General features: G+C 37.4%; 1 protein-coding gene across 1 annotated transcript; it reads right to left on the bottom strand.

The window, feature by feature from the left end:
• Window positions 1-1350: 1350 nt before the first annotated feature.
• Window positions 1351-25137, bottom strand: LOC149812073 (nitrate regulatory gene2 protein-like). The gene is made up of 4 exons (XM_089992970.1): window positions 24087-25137; window positions 23386-23600; window positions 19714-19937; window positions 1351-2023 (listed from the first exon to the last, which is right to left on the bottom strand). The coding sequence occupies exons 1-4, from the start codon at window positions 25135-25137 to the stop codon at window positions 1351-1353; spliced, it is 2163 nt and encodes a 720-aa protein (XP_089849096.1).
• Window positions 25138-26315: the final 1178 nt, after the last annotated feature.

Below are 26315 nucleotides of genomic sequence, written 5' to 3'. Positions count from 1 at the left end.
TGATTGCGATGTATATATAGGTTCCTCAAGTGCTCAAAAAAAAATGATGGGACACATACACCAAAACTTTTGAAACTGAAAATATCAAAGATATAAGTCAAACAACTCCATCCAAAGTGTGTCCCATCAAATGAACCAGAACCCACAAGGTTACAAGTAAACAAAGCTGAAAACTATGACCCTCACTAGATGTTGGCACTAATAACATGATCTAGACAAAGGAAAGGAGAACTCAATTTTAATACTAAAAACTATGATTAAAAGGGTTAAGACAAATCAGCAGTAAAGTTCAAGAAGTGTATAACGGTGGTAAAGAATATCTCATATAATCAGTAAACATAAGTGGAAAAGATTTAATGAGTAGGGAAGAGATATCAGTCTTTTCAGATTTTATCTAATGAAATTACAATTCCAGTTGAGTAGGGCTACGCACCTTCTCGAAATGTAGTACAATTTTTTATATAAAACAATGGGAATTGGACAATACATTTTAAAATACCAAAAAGTCTCTTGAAAGATAATGTTATTTTAAGAAGGATTAGAAAACACTTGTAAAGAGAAGACTGACAAATTACTTTTCAGAATCATTCATCAAATCTTTAATCATGAAGCCGAGCTTGAACATGAGAGAGAGTTGCATCACACAGTCAAAAGCAACTTTCCAGAAATTACAGTTTCAGGATCACCACTGGGAAGGGAAACCTTGAGAATTTTGTTTTTTTTTAGCCATAAAACGTGCTGTTTTGATCTACGCACGTTTCACCAAAAATATGAAGAAAATAGAGGCAGGCAAACATAGTTAGGGATTAGTAAAACAGCATACCAAGGTTAAAGAGACGCGCAAACAAATGCATTCTGAAATGATGTCTTAATACATATATCTTACAAATGAACAAGGCGAATGACATAAACTGAAGCACCACAGTGTATATTGCAGACCAAGGTGATGTTGAATTTCAGATGGATACAGCACAATCGGATAGTCTAATCGTCATGCTTGATTACCTTAATTACCACCATTGAAGAGATACAGATGCTTCACTAAAGGGAAAAATGATTGAAGAAAATGCATCTGCTAAAGGAAATTGGTTCATGTAGAATACACAAAAACCCCAACATCCATACTGTAGACCACTAGCACCCTGAATTCTTGCATGCCTGGGAAAGAACTCCACCTGAGCTTTTATTCATCACAAAATTTTCCAACTCTATCCAAGAGTTGGTTAAAAATGCTTGAGGAGAAAGTTTAGAGCAGCATCGCTTTTCTAATGACAATGACCTCAGAGCTTATTCCTTCTTTTCAGCTGATAATGTACAGAATTGTCTTCTTCTCAACTGGCTAGAAGTTCATTACACCACCCTGTTGTTACAGCCATTATATGCATTACAGGCAGCCTCCATCCCCTGCCGTGTGTTCTCATACATTTTCAGTGATGCCTCAGCAAACTTTGTCAGCTTGTCAAAAACTAGATTTAAACCAGCATGTAAGCTGCTCAGATTAGACTGTGTTGCCTCAGATATTTTAGTGGACCCGTCTTCTCGGCTATCTGATTCCACACTGTTCTCCATACTTCTGGGTCTTTTCTTTTGTTGCTTTTGATCTTCATCTGCCTGTGGAATTATTGCATGCACATCTGTACCCAAAGCTTTCATGGCATTTGAAACTTCTCCTGCTGGCAAGGTATCAATGGCAACCGACCAATCACGACAGAGAACAAATATAGGGGGAGCAAGAGAACGTCGTGGTGAGAATGGGATTTTTCTTCCCCTAGTAGACCGCTCCAGAGGCTGTCTTATGCAGTTTTTGAGCCAGAAGTTGAGTGCCTCAATGTAAGACTTCTGTGCATCTACATAATTTGCAAAGCTTGCACTAAGACAGTTGATCTCATTTAACAGGTTAAGTGCTGCCTCCCTTCGAGAATCAGTATCGGATCCAGTTGAGGTTTTGGTACAGTATGCCAAAGAGATGGTTATATACTGTGCATGGTGGCATTCAAGCATTGCTTTCCACATCCTGATTGACCTGCAAAAGGCAAGAAGTTAATGAACATCCTCGCAGACAGCCTAATATTGAATAGGTAAAATAATTTGATCAAAATTTTCAAAATTTAATTTTTCTAGTCTTTAACAGTTGTGTTGACAAGAAGTTAAAACTATGACATGGATGCAGAACAAGGACAGTTAATTCAATGCCCTTTTCTTTCCTCAAAGAATGTAAGCCCACAATGTAGACAAAACCTTCAATACCAAAAGAGTCGGGAAATATTCGATCTTTTCCCCTACAATGAAAAAGGAGTCCAAGTTACAGTGTTTTGTGGAAATAAAAGCCATTTCCATGGAAATTAGTGAAAAGAAGCGTGTATTCATGACTGGGTTTGGATCTTATCCAAACACAATTCGAGTTGATCTAATTACATATTTAAGCACATGTTCATTAAAGGCATTAATGGCATATTGTAAAATACCTTTGTTGTGTGATGGGTATTTTGGTACCCTAGTAATTGTAACAGCATGTATTTAATGGGAAGCCCAATACCACAGTCGGCTATTGGGAATTCTGGAGCTCTCTTGTCTCTCTCCCATTCGGTGCTTGCTCTTGTGTATGAAACTGGGAACCACGATTTCTATCATGGTATCAGAGCGTCGGATCCAAGCTTAAGGATCTTCTTCCTTCATTTGCTAAAGCTTCTTTCCATTCTTCTTGTCTTCAAATCATTTCTCCTGTCTTCAAATCGAATCAATCGAATCCTTCAAAATATCGTGTTCTTCCTTCTTACATAGTCCAACGTATTTTTCTTCCAAAAACTTGGATTTCTTCACGTTATCATATTTCTGTTTCACTGTTTGCTGAACAGCCTTCTTTTCATAGCTTAACTGTTCATGTTTCCTGTTTCTCTATTTTTCTTCACGTTATCATATTTTTGTTTCACTGTTTGCTGAACAGCCTTCTTTTCATAGCCTAACTGTTCACGTTTCCTGTTTCTCTATTTTTCTTCACGTTATCATATTTCTGTTTCTCTGTTTCCCTCTTGCCTTATTGTTGCACGTGATCTTATATATTAACAGCACAAATAATCACGCAAGATCGGATTCACATCATTTGATCTTTGTGTGATTCCAAGGCTTGAATAGGATCACGTCAAATGCTTTTACAAGTTGACTGCACATCAGATTCAGATCTGGAAGTGATCCCAGGTTTGTCCTGATTAACCAATATCACATTAGTTAATCATTCTCTATATTCTTCCCTGTTTCGCACTGCCTGTTTATATTCCCTCATATTCTGAAATAACACACGTTAATTTCAAAGTAACGTGCCTCTTTGATTAAATTCTAATTCAGAACAGGTTCTTACTGCATAGTTCTGGTTTTCTGCCTCAGTTTTATCATACAAATAGTAAAAAAAAAAAAGGCTCACAGCAGAATTTTCTAATATTAAGTTTTTGTTCTGATTTTCATTAGAATTCAACCGCAATTGGATCCTTGTCATAAAGTCATTTTCTTATTTCTTATCTCTTCTTATTTTTTGGTTTCGATAGAATATGGACTCATTTCCTCACTCTCGGTTTGGTTTTTCTTCAAACTTTCTTAGTCAACTCGTGTCTAAGAAACTAAACAATTCCAATTTTCTAACTTGGAAGCGACAAATCATACCATTCATAAGAAGTCAGGACCTTTTTGGACATCTGGATGGTTCTGTTCATGTTCCTCCAGAGTTCATACCACAAGAAGAAAAGAATGGTGAGAGAGATCGTTCTATTACCTATGTCAGAAATCCAGAATACGTATCCTTGATGAAGCGAGATCAGGTGTTGGTTGCCTATATCACTTCTACATTGTCACAGGAAGTGCTTGTGGCAATTCCAGATGACTGCTCCGCAATGCAATTATGGCATTGATTGGTTCAGACATATTCTCAAGTTTCTCAAGCCAGAATATTATTTTTGAAGAAAGAGTTTCAAATGCTGAGAAAGGACCCCATGACTATCATGGAGTAACAAAATGAAGACCATTACAGATCAGTTGGCCATCGTGGGATGCGCAGTTAGTGACAAAGATATGGTGCAGCAAACTTTGAGTGGGCTGGGATCGGATTATCATATGATGGTTACTTCCTTATTGTGTTTGTCAGATTTACCTACCTTTGAAGATCTTTGTGCCAAGCTTTTGCAGTATGAGATGACCTTAAAAGGATTTTCTGAAGATACTCATTCTCAAGGTGGAGCACACAATCTTCTTGCCGCAGGAGTTGCCTATGGGTGAGGACGTGGTAGATATGATTTTCAAGATAGAGGGAGTCGAGAAAGAAATGGACAAGGAAGTCGTGGAATATTACCTACACCTAATATTCCTCCCAGTGGGCAAAGGCAAAGATCAATACCGACCTGTTTTCTATGCAATAAAAGGGGGCATATCAAAGCAAATTGTTGGTTTAATCCTCAAAATAAAGGTAAACAGTCAGAGACAAGCAAGGGGTCAGATAAATTGAAGAACAGAGACGAAGTCAAGGAGTTGTTACTCTCTGCTCTAGCTGAATTGAACTTAAAACAAAATGATCATGACACTTGGCATGTCGATTCTGGTGCAGCCACTCATGTCACTGGTGATGTTGGTAAGCTCCTAACTCGTGTTCCCTATGCTGGTAAAAATAGTATAGTCACTGGAGATGGGTCTCACCATCGTATTTCTCACATTGGAAACTCTGTCATTCTTAGGTCTACTTCTTCCCTTGCTCTTTCAAATGTCATTTATGCTCCGAATATCAAGAAAAATATTGTTTTTGTCTCTAAGCTTGTTGATGCCATCAATGCCTTAGTTGAGTTTACTCCTTTTTCTATTCGTGTTAAGGATCTTCACACGAGGGAAACGTTCGCTGAAGGAAACAGACGAGAATATGTACGTGTTTCAAAAGAATCCTTCCACTTTGAAGCTCACATCATCATCTTCTTCAGTTTCTTCTAAAAATGTTTTTAGTCTTTTTGAGTGTAATAAGCCAAATCTTTGGCATGGTCATTTGGGTCATTGTAGTAGTCGTTTTATTGAAAAACTTGTTTCTAGCGGTCTTATTCCCAAGTCAAGTCTAAGTTTAAATGTCGATGATAAGAAATGTTCTAGTTGTCTTCAATGTAAGAGTCATGTTCTTCCATTTCATTCTATTAATAAAAGAGCTTCAAAGCCTTTTGAAGTTATTTGTTCTGATGTTTGATGTCCGACTCCAGTTCCCTCCATGTCTGGCATCAGGTATTATCTCATTTTTGTTGATAGCTATTCTCGATATACATGGATTTTCTTTATGAAATGTAAATCTGAAACATTCAAGTTATTTCAGAATTTTCATTTATTTGTTCAAAATCAATTCTCTGATAATATCCTTTGTTTCCAATGTGATGGAGGGGGTGAATCTTCCTCAAATGACTTTATTAAATTTTCCCAGACAAATGGAATATGTAGGCAGGTGTCTTGCTCTCATACACCTCAACAGAATGGGATTGTTGAACGCAAGCATCGCCATATTGTTGAGAATGTCATGAGCATGATGCATGATAGTAACCTTCCAGTTACCTTCTGGGCAGAGGCCTTTCATTCAGCCGTTCATATCATAAATCGATTGCCCATGAATATCTTGGAAAACAAATCACCCTACCTTTCCTTACATTGTGTTCATCCAAATTATCATGATTTGCGAGTATTCAGGTGTGTATGTTATGTTCATGTTGACAGTTCAATGCGACACAAGTTTCAGGATAAGGCCTTGAAGTGCAGATTTGTGGGGTATGCTGATGATTATAAAGGGTACAGATGCTATGATCCCGTGAGCAAGCATATCAAAATATCCAAGAATGTTGTGTTTGATGAATTGAATTTTGATCACAAGGTTGACACCCTTCATGAAATTGAAGTTTATCACCCCTGGTTGAACTCTGACCTCTTCTCTAGTGTTGATGATGTTTGTCCTTCAGAATGTAATCAAAGATATGAGGGCCACATGTTCGATGTGGTACAAAGAACTCAGGAAAGTGTCATTTCGGATCCACTCTTGCCTCCTAAAAGGTATAAAGGCATTGTTTACTCTCGACGTGAGAAGGGGATTCTTCCTAATTCTAATCAATAGATGAATTCTTCTTTTGCTTTTGTTCCATCCTTTGCTCTCAGAAAATCCACTCGACCCCGACATCCTATTGATAGATGGGTAAGCTATGAGAATTTCACTATGAATTTTCAACTCTTCTTAACCTCTTTAGGTAAGGAAGATCAGCCCACGACTTTCTATCAAGCAGCAAATTCTAAGCGATGGATTGAAGCTATGAATGAAGAAATGGAGGCTCTTCATGAATGTGACACTTGAGAGATTGTTCCCAGACCACATAATCGAAATGTAGTTAGGTCCAAATGGGTGTATAAAATAAAGTATAAGCCGGATGGTACTATTGAGCGATATAAGGCTAGGCTGGTTGCCAAGGGATTCACCCAGAAGCAAGGACAAGATTATGATGAGAACTTCAGTCCGATTGTGAAATGGGCACTATTTGAATCATACTGTCATTGGCTATTGAACATCAGTAGATTATCAGTCAACTGAATGTAAAAAATGCATTTTTACATGGAACTCTAAAGGAGGAAGTGTACATGGAACAACCCACTGGTTATGCAGAAGGGAACTCCAAAGAATATGTAAGTCGATTAAAGAGAGCTATATATGGTTTGAAGCAAGCATCACGATCTTAGTTTGACAGTTTTTTTCTTGAAATAGAGAAATATGGTTTTAGTCGTCCGCTTCTTGATCATTCTCTTTTCATATTCAAATGTAAAGACACAATTACCTCATTATTGATATATGTAGATAACATAATCATTACAGGTAACTCTGATGAACACATTGAGCAGGTCAAAGAACTCTTGAACCACAGGTTCAAGATGAAAGACCTTGGTAAACTGTGATATTTTCTTGAAGTAGAAGTTGAGAGAACTATTGAAGGCATGACACTTACCCAACATAAGTATACTATTGATGTTCTCATAAAAGCAGGTATGAAAGATTGCAAGCCTCTAAGCACACCCAGTGTACTTCATCAAAAACTCAATTCCCGAGATGGCGATTTGTATGAGGATCCTACAGGATATCGCAGGATAGTGGGGATGCTTCGATATCTCACTTTTACTCGCCCTGATATTGTTTATTCAGTCAATCAGGTATCTCAATTCATGCATGAACCGCGTATTGGACATATGAAAGTTGTTAAATGTATTCTCCGATATTTGAAGGGAACGGTTGGGGATGGTCTTTTGTATAAAAAGAGTATGAATGAACATAACATGCATGAACTTCTTGTTTACACAGATGCAGACGGGGCAGGAGATCCAGATGAGCGCAGGTCAGTGTCAGGATATTGTGTTTTCGTTGGCCTAAATCTTGTCTCTTGGAGCAGTAGAAAACAAAAGGCTATTGCCAGATCGAGCACAAAAGCTGAATATAGATTAATAGCAGCTGCTACAGCTGAAGTAACATAGATTAGACATTTGTTGACAGAAGTAGGAGAATTAATATCTAAATGTATTCTCCTATGTGACAATTAAAGTGCCATCAACATGTCATTCAATCCTATCTACCACAGTCGTGCTAAGCATATTGAAATTGATCAACATTTTGTAAGACAGAAAGTCGAAGAGAAGGAAATTGAACCAGAATTTGTTCGGACTACTGATCAAGTTGCTGACTTGTTTACCAAAGGGCTTATCAAGGACCGATTCTGGATGTTGAAAGGCAAGTTGTTCATGGTTCAAAACCATGTACAACTTGAGGGGGGATGAAAAGAAGCATGTATTCACGACTGGGTTTGGATCTTATCCAAACCCAATTCGAGTTCATCTAATTAAATATTTAGGCACATGTTCATTAAAGGCATTAATGGCATATTGTAAAATACCTTTGTTGTGTGATGGGTATTTTCGTACCCTAGTAATTATAACAGCATGTATTTAATGGGAAGCCCAATACCTCAGTCGGTTATTGGGAATTCTGCAGCTCTCTTGTCTCTCTCCCATTCGGTGCTTGCTCTTGTGTATGAAACAAGGAACCACGATTTCTATCAATTAGAACCTCGTCTTCTGACTTCTTTTTGCAGCATAGTAGTTAAGAATGTCCTTCCATCATTATTTTGAAATTTGTATGTTGTTGATCGAATCGAATTGAAACATATCTGCTCATGGGACGTTTACAGTGATCCCTCTTCTTTAAATGCCAACTTTTATATCATTAGTCTGTATTTTCCAAGATATAATTGAATTTATTCTATTATCTGACAATTAGAGGTTAACATATGTTGTTATTTTTACAGATATTCTTACAGATCTACTATGGAGACAAGCAATAAGTGGCTAAGGAGGTCTCCTATTGCTTTAATGATGCAAAAACATGTGACGGCCTCTTTGAAATTTGGATGTGGGATTTGCACATCAAAATACATGTATTTCTACAGCACAACCCCCCCCCCCCCTATCCCCATTTTGGCAAATAGAAGGATCTAGATTCAATGTTTGTTTACCTCAAATCTTGGCATGGACACCATGCTAGATTCAACACATGGAACATTTATGGCATTTAAACGTACCCTAAAACCAGCAAGCGCAAGTTGATTTTTCATAAATCTGCTTCAGGTAGTTCTATTTCTCTTGCTTCTTCAAATTTAACAATGTTGATGGCAATATTTTGCTCTACTAAACCCAACAATCATGACTTCAAATTTAGCATTTTCTTTCTTCCATTCTCTCATAAACATCCTCCTCATCAAGCTTGGTTTTAAACTCATTGAAGATACCGTAACCAAATCATTTGACTACCGTAACATGAACTCAACCAAACAAGGTAGTTGATCCCATCCAACTTTACTGGGATGAGTTGGACACTTTCTTTCTCCATGATTCAACAACCCTCAATTACAACTTCAAGATGCTGAACAAAAACAATAAGCACAGCAAAAACAAACTCAAATATGTTGTATAGAGAAAGAATCCATCAAGATGCTGCACACAAATATTGAAGACAAGATCAAGAACTAGAGCATGTCACCTCTTCCCAAGATTTATAGCCTTGCTGAAACACAGTGCTACTACACAAAATCAACACCATCCAATAGTTGGATTGTATTGAAATGTCCAAAAACAAGTTACTGCTTGGTATAGACCTCCCAGAAACCCAACAAATCTCATCAAAAGCACCAAAATCTACCATGAAACTAGTTTTAACACACTTTTAGACCAAAAATAACCTCAATGGATGTAATCCAGGTCCTCAAAAATAGAAAATCAGACCAAAATCAATGATCTTCCCAAATCTGACCCGAGTTTCCTATGAAACCCAAAAAATATTTAAAAATCCAATCCTCCAAAATGGATGAAATTTGATTTGTAGGTCTTCTAAAATCAAGGACTATCAGAATCTGAAGTCAAACTTAACAATCAAGTCATCCTTCTTGTTGTCCCAATGTAAGGATGAAAGACTCTTCCTCTCCAACACGATCAAATCCTTCTTCTTTGTGCAAATATGGCTTTGATACCATATTAAAGCACAAAGATTCAATGGAGATGCATAGAAGAAGCAGGAAAGATGAGAGGCAAACAATAAGACTTCATTAGCTAGAAATGGGAGAATTACAACAGTTATAGGGGTTGACCCCCTTAAATCCCTACTACAAACTGGACCCCCTTAAATCCCTACTGCAAACTGGACCAAAATGCTCTCTCTTATCTTTGACTTCTACAGACTTGCTATGACAAAGTACAAGAATGATACATGAGTAGGTACTGCCTAATAATAGTAATATACTAGAATTACATTTCTCCACACTGTCAAGTTTCTGTTATCTGCGTTAATTCCAAGTGTCCAAAGTTATAACAAAGGTTTGAGTTATGGTATTGTCACGACGACTTGCTTAGTTTTTTCTGTTCTAGTGGTTATGTCTTTGAGTTCAATTAATAAATCCGACGTAAAGGTGTGCAATATCTGTCGAGTCTTCAGGTGTCAATTGTTACCCTTAATCAAATAAATGAAAGAACTTTTTATCTTTTTCAACTATTTCCTTCTGATGTTTGGGAACATGCCCCATGTCACTATATAAATCTTGTTTTATGTTATATTCGTGAATGCCTATAATTGTTATATATAGATTTTCTTCCTCAAACATAAGCCAGCTGTCTTTCTTGTGCTCAACAGTTATAAGGTCTACTTTGAGAACCAGTTTTATATATACCTTATCCTTTTTTAAATAATACCTCTTGGATAGTGGAATTAAGCATGAAATTTCTGGTTCTAACACTTCTCAATGAAATAATGTGTCGAAAAGAAACATTAGCACATATAAAGACTGCATTGGGTATGCTGCATCCAATTGGACTTTGGAATTATTTATGGGCTAAGACCTTTCATACAGCTGTGTATCCTCAATAATCGCATGCCTAGTTAAGTGTTGGATGACCAGTCTCTATATCATGTTTTCTTTGGCAAATCAGGATATTATTCATTTTTGTGGTTTGGAGGTTTTTGATCTGTGCATGTGGATACTCTTCGCAATAAGTTCTCACCACATGCTGAGATATGAAGATTCAGTGGTTATGATGATTGTCAAAGAATTCAGGTGTTTATCTTTGACAAAAACAAGTTTGAGATTAAGGAATCGGACCCCCCCCCTCCCCGGGAACCGTTTCGGCAGAAAACCCGCGTCCAGCGTGTAAAAAGGCATGCCCGTCGAGGATTCTCCGCAGAAACGGCACTTTCCACTGTTTGTGCTGTCACTGTGGGCCCCACGAAAAACGCATGCCCGTCGATGTGTTTCTGCAGAAACAGCCCATTTTCTGTGACACACAAACACGCCCTAAGAATATTCATGAAGAAACAGTTGTGCATGGAAGGTTTCGAGCTTCCTGGCATGTGAAGGATTTGCAGCCAGCTGTATCATCAACATGAGGTGCACAACCTGATTTTGGAGATTTTCATTGTCATCACATGAGGACCACAACCAAAACATTTCCACACCACCAACAAGGTCTTAATGAATCTAGTTTTTTTATGTGATAATCAGCATGTTGCTTGCTTACTTGGAGACAGTTCTCAAGTGCAAGGTTCTAAGTAGTGTATTGTTACCCGTATCGGTCGAGCTAATAGTAACACCATATCGTATCATAAACGTATCATAAAAATTACATTTTTAATAAAAAATTTAAAAAATCCAAAAAAAATCAAGAAAAGTCCAAAAAAATAGTAAAAATTCTAAAAAAATCATATCACATCAAATAATGATGAATTGCACAAAATACAACCATAAAATCACATATGAAGCATTTATGTCTCTATGAGTTGCATAAGACATCATCAAACATCAACTATCTCACAAGAACAATGAAAAATATTAAATGTGTTGCAATTAAGAACATGCCTCAAGACTTATACCTTCATAATACATAAACAAAAATATTATGACAATAGTTGCACTCGATTTTCAATCAATTTCCACTCATTACTTGAGTGTCCCATTGCTATGCCGGATCATTTGATGCCATCTTTGTTGGAAGAGTATGGAGCCTGATTTCTACTTTGATATAAATCTTTAATTTTGGCCCGATATGGGTATGATACACACTTATATCGTCATACGAGTGTGTATCATATCGTAAACCCCAAAAGTAACGATACGTATCGTATGATACGACACGATACGGACAACCTTGCTCAAGTGCATCAAGCTGCCCAATGATGGGCAGACCTCTTCAGGTGTATATTAGAAGAGACATGGCCACAAACTTGAGAATTGGAGAAGATTTTGAAGAATCAAGTGCTGATCACTGCAAAAATCATGTTGGAATGCAGTACCAGCCAACACAAACTGCAAAATGTGATCCTGAACATGCAACAGAGCAGCCAATTCTTCTTCATTCAGAAAGAGTTTGGCAATCTATCATATATAGTTTGTTAGTTATGACTCTTCCACTGATTTTTTTATTTTATTTTTATGGCAGCTATTCAAGATGTAATGGAGGCATAGATCTACCATGAAAGCCAAAGATAGTTCCAGAATCCAGATGGATCAAAGCTATGAGTTAGGAAAGCGGATGCACTTCACAGATGTCACTTGGGAGATTATAAACCACGGTCCACTGACTAAAAAAGAATGCAATCGGATGCCGATGGGTATACCAAGTGAAGCATAAACCTGATGTCAGCATAGATTACTTCAAAATGAGAGTAGTGGTCAAAGGTACATGTAGCAAAATGAATTAGATTATGACGAGACATCCAGTCCGATAGGGAAGCTGGAAAACATACATGTTATTCTATCCATGGCAGTTAGTTTTAGTTGAGAGTTTCAATGATTGGAGGAATAGGATAAAAATGCATTCCCACATGGTTATTTATTTGAGAAAGTTGATCCAAGAACAGTGGTTGATTCGATTCAAACTGCACATTGCTTCATTTCAGAAAGCCTTTCAAAATTGACCAAAACAGAAGGCCTTCAAAGTTATTAAAAAGTTCTGTGAGAAAAGGGTAGTCTTGTGTTCAGTACATAAGGTATGGACATGGTAAATGTTTGTTATAGGCCTTGTCTGGGTCTATTTATCATTTATCCTTTATAAACAATAAATAAGAATTACATTTATAAACACACATTCGTTTTTTATTTTTTTTAAATAAAAATGCAACAGCAGAGCTCACCATAGTGACAAATATCCTTTACATCCATCTCCAGGCAGTAAAGAGCCCCAACCATAGTGACAAATATCGGTCCCAGCTGTATCTCGAAAAGGCAACTTCTTGTGATAATATAGTTTAGTTGATAAATCTTGGAAAAAATATCAAGAAAATCTCAGCAGTTAAAAATTATATATAGAGAGAGTAATGTGTTCCTTAGGAACCCTTTTCCGTTAGGTCTTGTTAGGCCCCTTAAAAAATCATAGTTTTAAGTATTTTTTCTACGTCTAACACCGTAGATGTGATCTATAGGTTTTGTTTAGTGGGAACCGGCTTTTGGATCGCCGGAATCTAACCTGTATACAGGTTTTTGCAGTGATCCAAAATCAATGGCTATGAAGGTACCAGTTTTTCCCGGCTCAGAAAAATATGTTTTTCCGTTGAAAAAACATGATCAAAGAGTCGATTCTCACTAAATCAAGCATGCTAAAGACATCTACTGGTTCAGATCTATCACAAAACACTTAAAACCTATGAGGCAAACCGGGGCACGAGAAATGGGGCCTAATATGTTCAGTTCTCATATATATATATATATATATATATATATATATATATATATATATGCAGCAGAAATAAGAAAACAACATGTCTAAATAATAAAATGCACATGTAATCCAAGAAAATAAAACAGAAAACATATTTTAGATATGAAAAAGAAGTAAAAAAGTAAAAGTAACTGATAACATCTTGATATATAATCTTGATATGTAAATTTCCAATATTTTCAAAATATCATTAGATTTTGCCTTTAATATCATTTTATGAATTTACAATGATATTATTGCAATATTTTCAAAATATAGTCCATATCTGTGACTATGGCCCCGACTGCCTCTTCCGCGTCCTCATTTCTAGGCAGAACCCTAAACACACCCTCCCATGGCATGCTCATGTCCTTTCTTCATATGGAATCCGATGGTGATTGGAGAGGGAAGAGGGTAGTGGTGGTGGTGGTGGTGGTGGTGGTGATCGGAGAGGGAAGAGGGTGGTGGTGATTGGAGAGGGAAGAGGGTGGTGGTGGTGATTGGAGAGAAAAGAGGATGGTGGCGGTGGGAGGCTCCGGGGTTGGGGAAAGGGAGAGAACATTGATAAAAGGAGAAGGGTCAGAGGGGGACCGTTGCAATGGAGGGTGGTTGATAGAGGAAAAGAATGTCAGGGGTTGTAGGATTTTTAGAAAATAAACAAAAAGAAAAAAACACAAATACTCCTCCCACCTTTTGTTTTTGAAATGAGGGATTTTCTGCTTATTTTGTAAAAAAAAAGTTCTAAACAATAAACAGAAATAATTCATCCAAACAACCAAAAAAATATTCAGAAAAAACATAAATAAAAACCACCCATTTATAAATACATCCAAATGTTAAAACATATGTACTTAAGTACACACACACACACACACACACACACACATATATATATATATATATATATATATATATATATATATATATATATATATATATATATATATATTACTTCATACCCGATAATGGGTATTTCTGTAAATCTGCCCAATAGGGGCAGTATTGTCATTTTTCCTTTTATTGTTTTTCTTTTCTTTATTTCCTTTTCTCATTTTTAGTTTATCCTTTTTTTGTTTTATTTAGTGTATTGCATTGGGGGTCCCAACTAAGAGTCGTTGGGACCCCCAACGGTAATTAATATGACCGTTGGGGCCCAAGGACTCCTAGTTGGGACCCCCAATGCTGTCTCCTTTTTCAGCTCTCTCTCTCCCTTTTTCAGCGGTATAAATAAGGGTGCTCACTCCATTGTAATGTAGGCTTTTCCAAGTCCTATTGCTCAATAACATTCCCGTTTTATTTTGTAAGCTCGTTGGTGACTTTTGTATTTGTCCCTTGTGGACTTGTTCATTACTATTGCTCTTGTGGTTGTCCTTTATAGGACATTTGGTATGCTTTAGCATTCTCTATATCTAATTCCGCGTATTTCATTACATGGTATCAGAGCTAGGTTGTGCTTTTGATTCTTGTTAAAGTGTATTCTCTTGTATCTCTCTTCTTGTGCCTCTCTCTTAATCACCATGGAGGGTGAACAAAAGAGAGATCTTTCTTTCAAGCTAAATGGTTCAAACTATTTAGTATGGGCATCCTCTATAGAGAACAACCTCAAAGGCAAAAAGCTTTGGGGTTATATAATGGGCACCGTTCTGAAACCTCAACTTCAACTTACCAAAATGGAAGGAGATCAAGAAAAGCCTTTAGAAGGAGGTGTGTGAATCAAGGCAATTGAAGAATATCAATCCAAGATTGAGGATTGGGAGAGTAAACATGCAAAAATACTTGCATGGTTTATGAACAATGTGGAGTTAAAAATTTGTGCAAATATTGCCAAATTCCGTAAAACTAACGAGATATGGTTTTTCATGAAAGGTATGTACACACAAAAAGACCTCGCTAGACAATTTTTTTCTTCAAGAAAAGATTTGTACCATTAAGCAAGGGGACATGTGTGTTCGTGACTACTTTAGCTCTCTTAGTCTCTTATGGGATGAGCTCTCTCTCCTAGAACCCAAGTGGGTGGCTAGTGAAGATGTAAGACCTACAAGCCTCCACATTTTGGGAGGCATAATGGCTATAATGGTAACTATAAGAAGGTCATATGTCATCATTGTCAAGAGCCGGGACACATTAGACCTAATTGTCCCAAGATAAATGAAGCTCCCAAACCTAGAGTTGCTTCCGTTGAAGAAACCACAAGGAAGGAAGATTTACCCAAAGGAAAAGATTCATTTTCTCTTGCTCAACTATCGGAGGCACTTCAAATCTTACTCAAATCTCCATCTACATCCAGTGCTGCCATTGCCTCTTCCTCTCCTTCAAGTATGTCTTCTTAGATCCTTGACTTAGGAGTTTCTTTTCATATAACACCGGTTGAAAATGAGTTATCCGACTTATGTTCTAATTCAAAAACCTCTTATGTTTCAACTGCCGATGGAACATCTTTGCAAATCAAAAGTGTTGGAACATTAAGCTCTATTAAAAAATTTCTTGTGCCAAGTGTTAGAGTTGTTCCACAACTAAATTTAAACCTTCTCTCCGTTTCTCAAATTTGTGATCATGGATGTGAAATCTCCTTCTCAAAGAAGCATTGCTTTGTGCAGGATCTACGGTCCGGAAAGCAGATTGGGCAAGGCCATAGGAGGGGGGATCTCTATTACATGAACTACTTGAAACTCCTCACCAACTCTTTTTGTAATTATGTCCAAGAAATATTTCGAGACTTGGCACAAAAGACTTGGACATCCAAGTTTCTCAAAAATGTATTCTTTTCCCTTTGGGAAAAATTTTTGTAATAAAAAAAAAATTGTTTATAAGGATTGTATCTTTGGAGAAAGGAAATCCACTCATTTTCCAAATAGAACTTTTGTGCCTAAGAGACCTTTTGAATTAATTCATTCGGATGTGCGGGGCTCTTCTCCTATCATATCAAAGGGGGGATATTCATATTATGTTACTTTTATTGATGACTTTACTAGATATGTATGGATTTATTTTCTTAACTTAAAAATCTGATGCCTTCTCATTCTTTAAGAAATTTTATATGATTGTCAAAAATCAATTCTCAAGTAATATCTCTATCCTTAGGTCCGATTAGGGTGGAGAATATTTGTCAAAAGAGTTTCAAAATTATCTAGAAACTAATGAAATTTGCCATTAAAAATCTTGTCCTAGAACTCCGCAACAAAAGAGTTTAGCCGAAAGAAAACATAGACACATTTTGGAAACCACTAGGACTTCTTATTTCAAAAGAAATTCTAAAAAAAAAAAATTTTGGGCCGAAGCCGCTCTAACATCAATTTATTTGATAAATAGAATGGTCTCATCATCTTTGCAAAATATATCTCCCTATGAAAAACTATTTGAAAGAATACCTGATTTCAATAGGTTAAGAATTTTTTTTTGTAAATGTTTTGTTCTTTCACATAAAAGAGATAAATTATCACCAAAAGCTATTGAATGTGTATTCTTAGGTTATAGAGAAAATAAAAAAGGATTTAGATGCTTCGACTCCAAAAATAACAAACTATATGTGTCTAAAGATGTAACCTTTTTGGAAAATGAAAATGGTTTTGAAAGAACTAAAAACATTAATGAAAGCGAATATGCATTCTTGTTTGATCTTCTTCCTCAAGAAAAAGTGATTCCTAATGAAAATTCCGTGAATGACCAAGAAGACACTCCTTTGGACAATATTGAAAATGAAAATGTTGATGAAAATAATATCATTGATAGTAGACCAATTGAAACCTATATTCGGCGTAGTCAACAAGTTCCCATGAATGCATTGGAAAAATACTCTCAGGATTCTAGCATAGAGGAAACTTCACTTAGAAGATCCAGTCGTATCTCCAATCCCCCTAACAGGTTTGTTTCCTATGATTCACTAACACCAAAATATAAGACATGCCTAATTGTGTTACACTCATTCCATGAAACATCCCACTATAATGAAGCTAAGAATTTTCCCCAATGGGTTGAAGCCATGAACTTAGAACTTAGTGCTCTTAAAAAGGCAAAAACTTGGGAAATAACTTCATTACCTATGGGAAAGAAATTTATAGGATGCAGATGGGTCTATAAAGTCAAAACTAAGAGCGATGGGTCCTTAGAACGCTACAAAGCTAGGTTAGTAGCTAAAGAATACTCTCAAGAATACGATATTGATTACGAGGAAACCTTCACCCTGGTTGCTAGAATGACCAGTGTTAGGACCCTTATTGCTATTGCTTCTATTAAAAAATGGTCTATTTATCAATTAGATGTTAAAAATGCATTTTTAAATGAAGAGGTTTACATGGATCCTCCGCCAGGGGTATGTATTTGTAATGATAAAATCCTTAAACTTAACAAAACATTATATGGATTAAAACAAGCCCCAAAAGCTTAGCATAATAAATTTAGCAATGTAATGACACGTTTGGGTTTTCGGTCTTACTATATTGACATTGTTTTTTTTGTGAAAAGTACAGGGTCTTTGGTGGTTATTCTTCTGCTTTACGTAGATGATATGATTATCACTGGAAGTGATAAGCAGAAAATTAATGATATCAAGAAAGTTTTAAAAGAAAATTTTGACATGTCTGATCTTGGATTCTTAAGAGATTTCTTAGGTATTGAAATGGCGTACTCCCGTAGAGGGTACATTCTTTCTCAAATGAAATTTACAGCTGACATTTGTTCAAAGTCCAGCATTTCTAACGACAAGAAGACAAAAACCCCTGAAGTTATCAATGTCAAATTAAGATTGGAAGATGGAACTTTTCTTGAAGATCCTACTCCCTATCGTCAACTTGGCGAGTCTCTGACATACTTATCTATCACTCGACCAGACATTGCTCATGCAGTTCATTCAGTCAGTCAGTTTCAACATGCACCTACAACGGTGCACATGAGTGCAGTTTTAAGAATCATCAGATACATTAAGAACACTATAACCAAGAGAGTTTTTCTTTTTTCATCTTCGTCACTTGATTTGATTGATGCTGATTGTGGAGGAAATCCCAATGATAGATTCTCAACTACCGGTTTCTGTGTGTTTTTAGGTGACTCTATGATTTCCTAGATATGCAAGAAGCAGCACAAAGTATCTTTGTCCTCAACAGAAGCTGAATATCGTGCAATGGCCACTACAACCATGGAGCATGTATGGCTTCGCAACCTTCTTAGTGATATGAGCATAATCATCTCTACACCTTCGAAGATATGTTGTGACAATAAAAGCGTGATTTATATCGCAAGCAACACACCTACCACGAGCGTACTAAACACATTGAGATAGATTGTCACTATGTATGTGACGAATATCTAAGAGGGACTATCACATTACCATATGTTATATCCGAGTACCAGTTGGCAGACTTCTTCACCAAAGCTCTTGCCGCTCCTCGCTTTATCTTTCTACTTAACAAGCTTTTGATCATCTCCCTGTAAAGCTTGAGGGAGGGTGTTAAAACATGTGCTTAAGTACACACACACACACACACACACACACACACACACACACACACATATATATATATATATATATATATATATATATATATATATATATATATATATATATATATATATATATATATATATATATATATATGTGTGTGTGTGTGTGTGTGTTACTTCATACTCGATAATGGGTGTTTCTATAAATCTGCCCAATAGGGGCAGTATTGTTATTTTTTTTTTATTGTTTTTCTTTTCTTTATTTCCTTTTCTTATTTTTAGTTTATCCTTTTTTTTGTTTTATTTAGTGTATTGCATTGGGGGTCCCAACTAAGAGTCGCTCCTAGTTGAGCCCCCAATGCTGTCTCCTTTTTCAGCTCTCTCTCTCCCTTTTTCAGCTGTATAAATAAGGGTGCTCACTCCATCGTAATGTAGGCTTTTCCAAGCCCTATTGCTCAATAACATTCCCTTTTTATTTTGTAAGCTCTTTGGTGACTTTTGTATTTGTCCCTTGTGAACTTGTTCATTACTATTGCTCTTGTGGTTGTCCTTTATAGCACATTGGGTATGCTTTAGCATTCTCTATATCTAATTCCGCGTATTTCATTACACCAAATGCATAACGAAACTTGATATAAAACTGGGTTTTTCTGATAGGCAGGCAGGGGGAAAGTTCCAATGTGATTCGAACTCGAGACCCCTCAATTAAATTTTTTTCTTCTAATAGACAATCAGTTATGATAGTGCAACCTAACCATCCAGTTATCTCATTTGACTAACAGAAAACTAGGTTGCTATCCAATAATTTGTCAATAAAGACACAAGCTGATAAAGGCTACAATTTTGGCATAAGTTCATGCATATCATCCAAATAAAGATCCAGTCCTTCAGAAAGAATGAACAAAACAGTCATATTGCAAGAAAGAAACAATTAAACAAGAACCATCATTGGAAAAACTTATCTACAATTCCTAAAGAAATTCAAGATGTAAAGGAAAATAAGAGACATACCCCTGTATCAACTCTAACAATTGAGGCTGCAGCTCTTCATCCCTCAGTTTCACAATTCTCTTAGATATTGACTCTACCGCCTGAATTGCAACTTTGGTCCTTGAGTACAAATCCTTAACAGCAGCCCGAGTTTTGTCTATTGCTTGTTTTTTCACATCTCTTGCAAACTGATGTCTGAGTTGGCTACACTTCCTATCATATTCCCTCCGAACAGATTCACTAGCCTAAAAAATTGTAGAACGGCATTCAATAATTAACGTCAAAACTGAACATATCAGGACTAGAACTTTCACAGTAGGAGACTCTCAAACACATGATATGCACATTGTCAATATATGGAACCACAGCAAACTGTCCAACAAATTGAATTTGTCAGCCCCAAAATTTAGGCGCCACCTAGCTCATCATGTAACTGGGCCTAGCATAGATTGGTCATAGGTATTAAGCCAGCTGGGATGGCCCAAACATAGGCGTAACAACCGAGTGGTTTGCATGAGCAACATTCAGATAATTCTATCGCTGGCAATAACTTCGGTTTGGGTTCTTTTTCAATTGGACCTTAAAAATGGATTCTTACATGCTATTCTGCATCAGAAGGTCAAGATGGAACTCCATTACTCAAAACAGTTTGATGCATTATAATTTTTAACTACAACAGACCTTGAAAGCAAGAGGCAATTAAAGAAAAAAATTCTTTTATTCATATGAAATGGTATGATATTATTTTATAAAGGAACAACTGTAATTAAAAGCTAAACATGTATTTGATTTATATGTGACTGATTTTTAACTGCGGAATCATTTCAATTCTATATTAACACTTCTAAATTATTTATATTAATATTACATAAATGCCATCATGTTGATTGTTGCCTCTTAATATTATATCTCTAACAATGTAATACTCTACATGGATATGTGTAAGTTTGATCTCATACCCTAAATTTTGTAAAATTGATGAATGCGCGTCAAACATGCATGTTGAGTCCACGTACATGTCTATATCCATGTGACCTAGCTTCCAACGGTAGCTCTGACTCCATTCCCAAGACCAATCTCACAACCCAGATTTTGACTTGACAATCTTGAAAGATCCTCCATCATTTTTCATTAGTAGCCAACATCATTTATTGATGAAAGCTTTTCCTTGTCACCCTTAACTTGTGTGCATAACCAATTGATGAGCGGTAGCATAATCTTAGCTAACGAAAAAAATGTGCTATGTCTTGAATTATTGTTCCTATCCCAAGAAAAAGATGTAAACATTCTAATCAGCCTATGCTCCATTATTTTATATGAGATATGATGGGACACTAATGAGGACACATTTGATTAAAGTGAACCTACCAACCATAATTGGCAAACTCAGCGGTAGCATAATCTTAGCTAACAAAAAAAATGTGCTATGTCTTGAATTATTGTTCCTATCCCAAGAAAAAGATGTAAACATTCTAATCAGCCTATGCTCCATTATTTTATATGAGATATGATGGGACACTAATGAGGACACATTTGATTAAAGTGATCCTACCAACCATAATTGGCAAACTCAGCCGGTCATCTCATGACTGCCTAGTTGTCTCAGATCAGCTCCTTAGCAAGTCAAAACATAAGTGACTCGGTAATATCTCAAACTAGGCTGAGTTTCTCACTTGACTCATCGACTCAGCTGAGTCATGAGTCAAAAATGACAGCCTATTCAAAGGCTTTTATATAATATTTCTTTTAATATGCTAAACATTAAAAACAAAAGGAAGAGGATTTAAAAACCTTACCCAATAACTATTTCCCCTCTTGTTTAGGCAGTGATATCTCGAGCTCAACACCAGAATCTGTTCTTTCAGGCATCATTAAACTTTCTAGCAAGTTGGCAAAGCTTGCCCATGAAGAGGGACTCTATCAGTAGACAAAAATTGACCACCTCATCTCTCTCTCTCTAAACTTATTTCAACGAAGTAGCACCTTTTTTGTTTTTGTAAAATGTTGTGTGCCCAAATAGCCAGCTGATGTCTTGAAAAAGTGAAAAATCAAAATTGTGAGGATATCTTGTTTTTGATAGGCAACTTCTTGAAACCCCACCAATCGAGACTAGCTTCACTGACATTCTTGGAAGGAAACCTTCTTCATCTTCCAATCTAGTTCTTCTTTTCGACTTTCCCAACATCTTTCTTCTTTTAGATTTTTGGATGTCAAGTGATTTAGAATTACTTGTTGGGCATTGTCATGTTGAATTTAGCAAAATGTAAATGATACTTCACCAAAATTTGTTCTTTTATAGTATGAAAAATATAGTTTTAATATTTGTTATTTATTATAATAATCTAAACAAAAACCTTCACTTACCCGAGTCGCATGCACCCGATCCAAAATTAATTTCCAAAATTGTCAACCATGAATTTCAGAGTGCACCTTTAGGGTGCGTTTGTGTGTCACGGAAAGTGTTGTTTCCGCGAAAACGCATCGACGGGCATGCATTTCCGCGGGGCCCACAGTGACAAAACAAACAGTGGAATCCATTTACACGCTGGACGTGGGATTTCCTGAAAACGGTTCCCATTGGGGGGTTTGATTCCATTTCTGCGGCAGAGGAATCCACAGAATGGGTTGCCGCATTCCGTGACATGCAAATGCCCCCTTAGTGCTTGATTGCCCCAAATTCTCCTGGAAGTTCAATGGGACTCCTTAAAGCAACCCTTGCACAATGCTTCATTGGAAGGGCCCTAATATCACACCTGAAGATAGATTGCCTAAATACTAACAAAAATTTAAACCAAGTTCTCTAGACATGTTAATAACCTTCTCAACAAAGAAAAAGAATACTGTTGGCAAAACATGAATAGGACTAGGGAAACCTCAAAGTCCGACAGTTGAAAAAATCTAGAGGATAGAAACAACCTTCCTCATAAGAAGTCACAACCTTTTGCCAACCAAGGACAGTAGTTCACATTGGTGCAAGTCAGTTTCTGGCTTAAGGTATTCAGCAATAACTCCTTCAAAACTGTTGGCAATGGCTGCTGAACATATCAACTCCTAGAATCCTTACCGTCCAATTACAACCAAATTCCACACCTTAAAGGCACCACAAGAGAAACCCTATTGATCAAAATTTAAAGCCTTGAACAATTTTGATAAAATATTGTCCTTTTGTCACACTAATAGAATGAATCACTTCATTAGCCAAAATGCCACTCATGAATACTTCTTCCCAGTATATGATGGTTTTGAGAGATAGTTTGCGTTCAGGAGTCCAATAAATCATGTGATATCCACTCTTACATGTGATGGCCACATTGCGTCACTCAAGTGACACATCTCGTATAGGAAGACCCACCAAACAGAGGGGTGGAGTTCCATTAAGACAGGCCTGGATGCCAACTCATTTTCAAAAAAATAGATGAAACAAGAAAGAAATCCCTCCCTCTCGCATGCCCTCAATGCATTGTGTTAAGCTGTGCAACTGCAACCAAATCATTCACTTTCATATGCCATAACACATTTTATTATGCTGTGCAACAATTCTACAAATTGCAATTATGACTTAATTTTGCATTGGAGACATATGAACATAAAGAAAAGCAGGTTAGATTTGGCATTCAAAGGAAATAATCCAAAAATTGGACATGAAAAAATGGATATTTTTAGATATTTGAAGAGGTGTGTGCACATTGATACCTTTACTTCATCGTAAAGTTTTCTCTCCCATGCGTACATCCTATCCAGAGTAGACGAATGGCTACCCGAGATCATGCAGAAATCTTCAACAAAGTCACTGCTACTATCATCAATGTCATCCTTTGATCCCAAAGCAAGAGGATTCTTGGATGAGAACGAGCGTGATGATGTTGAACGATGCCAAGAAATAACCCTGGTAACAAGTTGGGGAACATCTACAAAAAATTTAAGAGGTTCAACGTGTTAAGAATGCCCAGAGCTGAATCATGAAAATGTACATCGAAATAAATATCAACACTCTAAAACAAGATCATCCTGACCCCAAAGAAAACCATATACAGTGCAGCTAGGCTTTGCAGTAATGAATATTGACATCATCCGGAAATGATGACAATCTCTGTGAAGACACTTAACATAAAGCAGTGGTTTTAAGCCTACCATGAGGAACAAGGATTGAGTGAACCCTGAGGCAAATAAATTATAGTTCGAAACAAAAATAGACGACTATAATCTCCCTACCCAGTAGGGAAGAGGACAAATTATCGAAAGCAGGTCACTCTGGTGCATAAATGGTCATAACCGCCACATGATGGAAAGAATGGTATGAAAAACTGATGAATTTGATATGTCCATGCACAAAACGATGAACATATCATGATATAAGCAAACACATAAGAATGCCAGGAGCTGCTTGCATCTACCTCTGAACTCTGTACAAGTTGGTTGAACTTTTATGGCTTCGAGCATCCTAGAGACCTCCTTTCCTGCTTCATAGACCCGTTGGAACAGATGATTGATTTCCTTACTGCTTGATAAGAAATCCTTGGCCCGATGTGTTATGAATTCTGATGCTTCCTCTCTTTCCGAGCACATTTCCTTCTCCGCCGCATTCTTTTCCCTCCCAGGTTCTCTGAGCTCTAGAGCATTGCTAGCTGATTGCACCTCCCCTGCCCCGATAAGTGATTTATTTTCACCACCATCATCAGGAACCACGCCGTGTTTCTCTGCATTCCGGGCTTCTTGCTTCTCAGGAGGAGCTTCCGTATCGAATCTCTCGGAGGAAAACCCATTGAATGTATAAGCGTGAGCGATTCTCGCACCGTTGCGTTGGGAGCTCAGAATAGGCGAATTGTTAACAGAAGTTTCGTGAGGCATGGAGAACCCATCCCTTCCTAAATGGGGAAGAAAAACATCAGATTCTTCATCAAAGAAATCCCAAGACGAATCCAACCCGGTCAGAGGTGGGGGAGGGAGGAACGTGGGGGACATAGTGAAATCGGAATCTTCGATGAATCCGACCGAGACGAGCTCGGGGGCCCTCTGCTTGAATGTTGAAGCGACCACATTCCCACCAGACTTCATGAAATTAACAGTGGATCGAGTCCGAGGGGGCGATATGAAGATCGGCGACAATGGGCTACTTTGGTTGGGCGAATCGATGGCGCCGCTGGCGGCACCACCGGGCAAGGGGGAAGGGAAGTTGGAGTGAGAGGGCGAGGATTTGTCCGCAAAGGCAATGTGGGGATCCGTGGTCTCTGTGGTTGCACAAGTTGAGGTGGAAGATTCCGGAACCGCTTCAGCTTCGACGAAACGCAGGAGGGAATTCCCGGCATTGCGAAGGGATTGAATGTAGGCGACATGGGCGGCAGCCAGACCATATCTTCGATCGATTGCCATCTTGATGAATCTCTTCCTCTCCTTACACAACAACAATGCTTCATCCTTCTCCATTCTCGAGCTCGCACACCCCATTTTTCCTTCTCTCTTCCCCCACCACCACCACAAGATTCTTATTCTTCTTGCTCTTCTTTTCCAGGAAAAAAGACACCCAACTTCAAAAAACACACAGATTTACAGAATTGAGGAGTACCCACATATCCATTTTCATCAATCTAAGCATGACAAACAAAAACAAGAGGGAAAGATGAAAAAGCAGAAAACTTGCTTGACTATGCTCTCATGTATTCATTGACCAATGTAACAGGAAAGACAGAAGAAGAAAAAAACTTCTTTTTCTCCTTTTGGCAAAAATGGCAGCAGAGTAAATGGCTTGTCTTCTTTTTTGGAGCAGTCGTGAAGAAGGTTGTGGCACAGTCCCTCACACGCCAATGCAGAAGAGGAAGGAAACCATGAAAAAATATATACAATACAGAGAAAAGAGAAAAGGTGGGTGGTTTTTGCAATAGAGAAGAAGGAATCTGATAGAGTGATACCAAAGAGAGCAAAAGAGAGTGGCTAGTGGGAGCAGGGAGGGAGGGAGTGTACTGTAGTGTGCATGGGAGTATGTGAAGTGCGCCGCTCTGAACTTGGCAGTCTATCTTCAATGCTTTCCAACTCCATACTTCATTTTTTACCATTTGGTGTTTTTTTTATTTATTCCAGGGTCAGAAGCCGATTAAATCAGATACCAAAATTAATGAATTAACGATGAATGTTCTCCTCTGGCCCACCATTTGGCCCTTTTGCTCCCATATTGATTCTAAGCAGAAACCCTAAAAAATACTAGACGGTCTTGCTTCTTAGGGGGTATATGCGGTATTTTGACAAATGTTAATATTAAATACTGAAGGTGCAAAAAAACGTAAAAGGCAAAAGGGCACAGTAATAGTACTGTAATGCTTTCTTTCTTTGCAGAGAGAGAGAGTAGAACGTTATGTCCACCGTTCGATGCAAGCGTACAACTTTGGAAATCTTATTTACGGAGGGGCAGAGGGTAGATGAAGCTGATGAAAAGATGAAAACCATTTCATCATTCATGTTATTTAGGCTAGCTAAGCAAAACTGGTTTTGGCATTTCTTTATTTGCCACCAGATTGTTGCCTTTTAACGTCATGGTTGAACTTATGCTTATCAAGAACTTTTTTTTTTTTAGCTTTGCAATCGTTTTGCAGCCTTTGAGGTCAGACCAGGTCAGCCTGTTCCCCCTGGTC

The sequence above is a fragment of the Nuphar pumila genome, chromosome 17 (assembly GCF_984573655.1).
Source record: "Nuphar pumila chromosome 17, dmNupPumi1.hap1.1, whole genome shotgun sequence".
NCBI classification, from domain to species: Eukaryota; Viridiplantae; Streptophyta; class Magnoliopsida; order Nymphaeales; family Nymphaeaceae; genus Nuphar; species Nuphar pumila.
The sequence above is the reverse complement of the archived record's forward strand: the minus strand, read 5'-3'. Positions and strand labels throughout refer to the sequence as shown.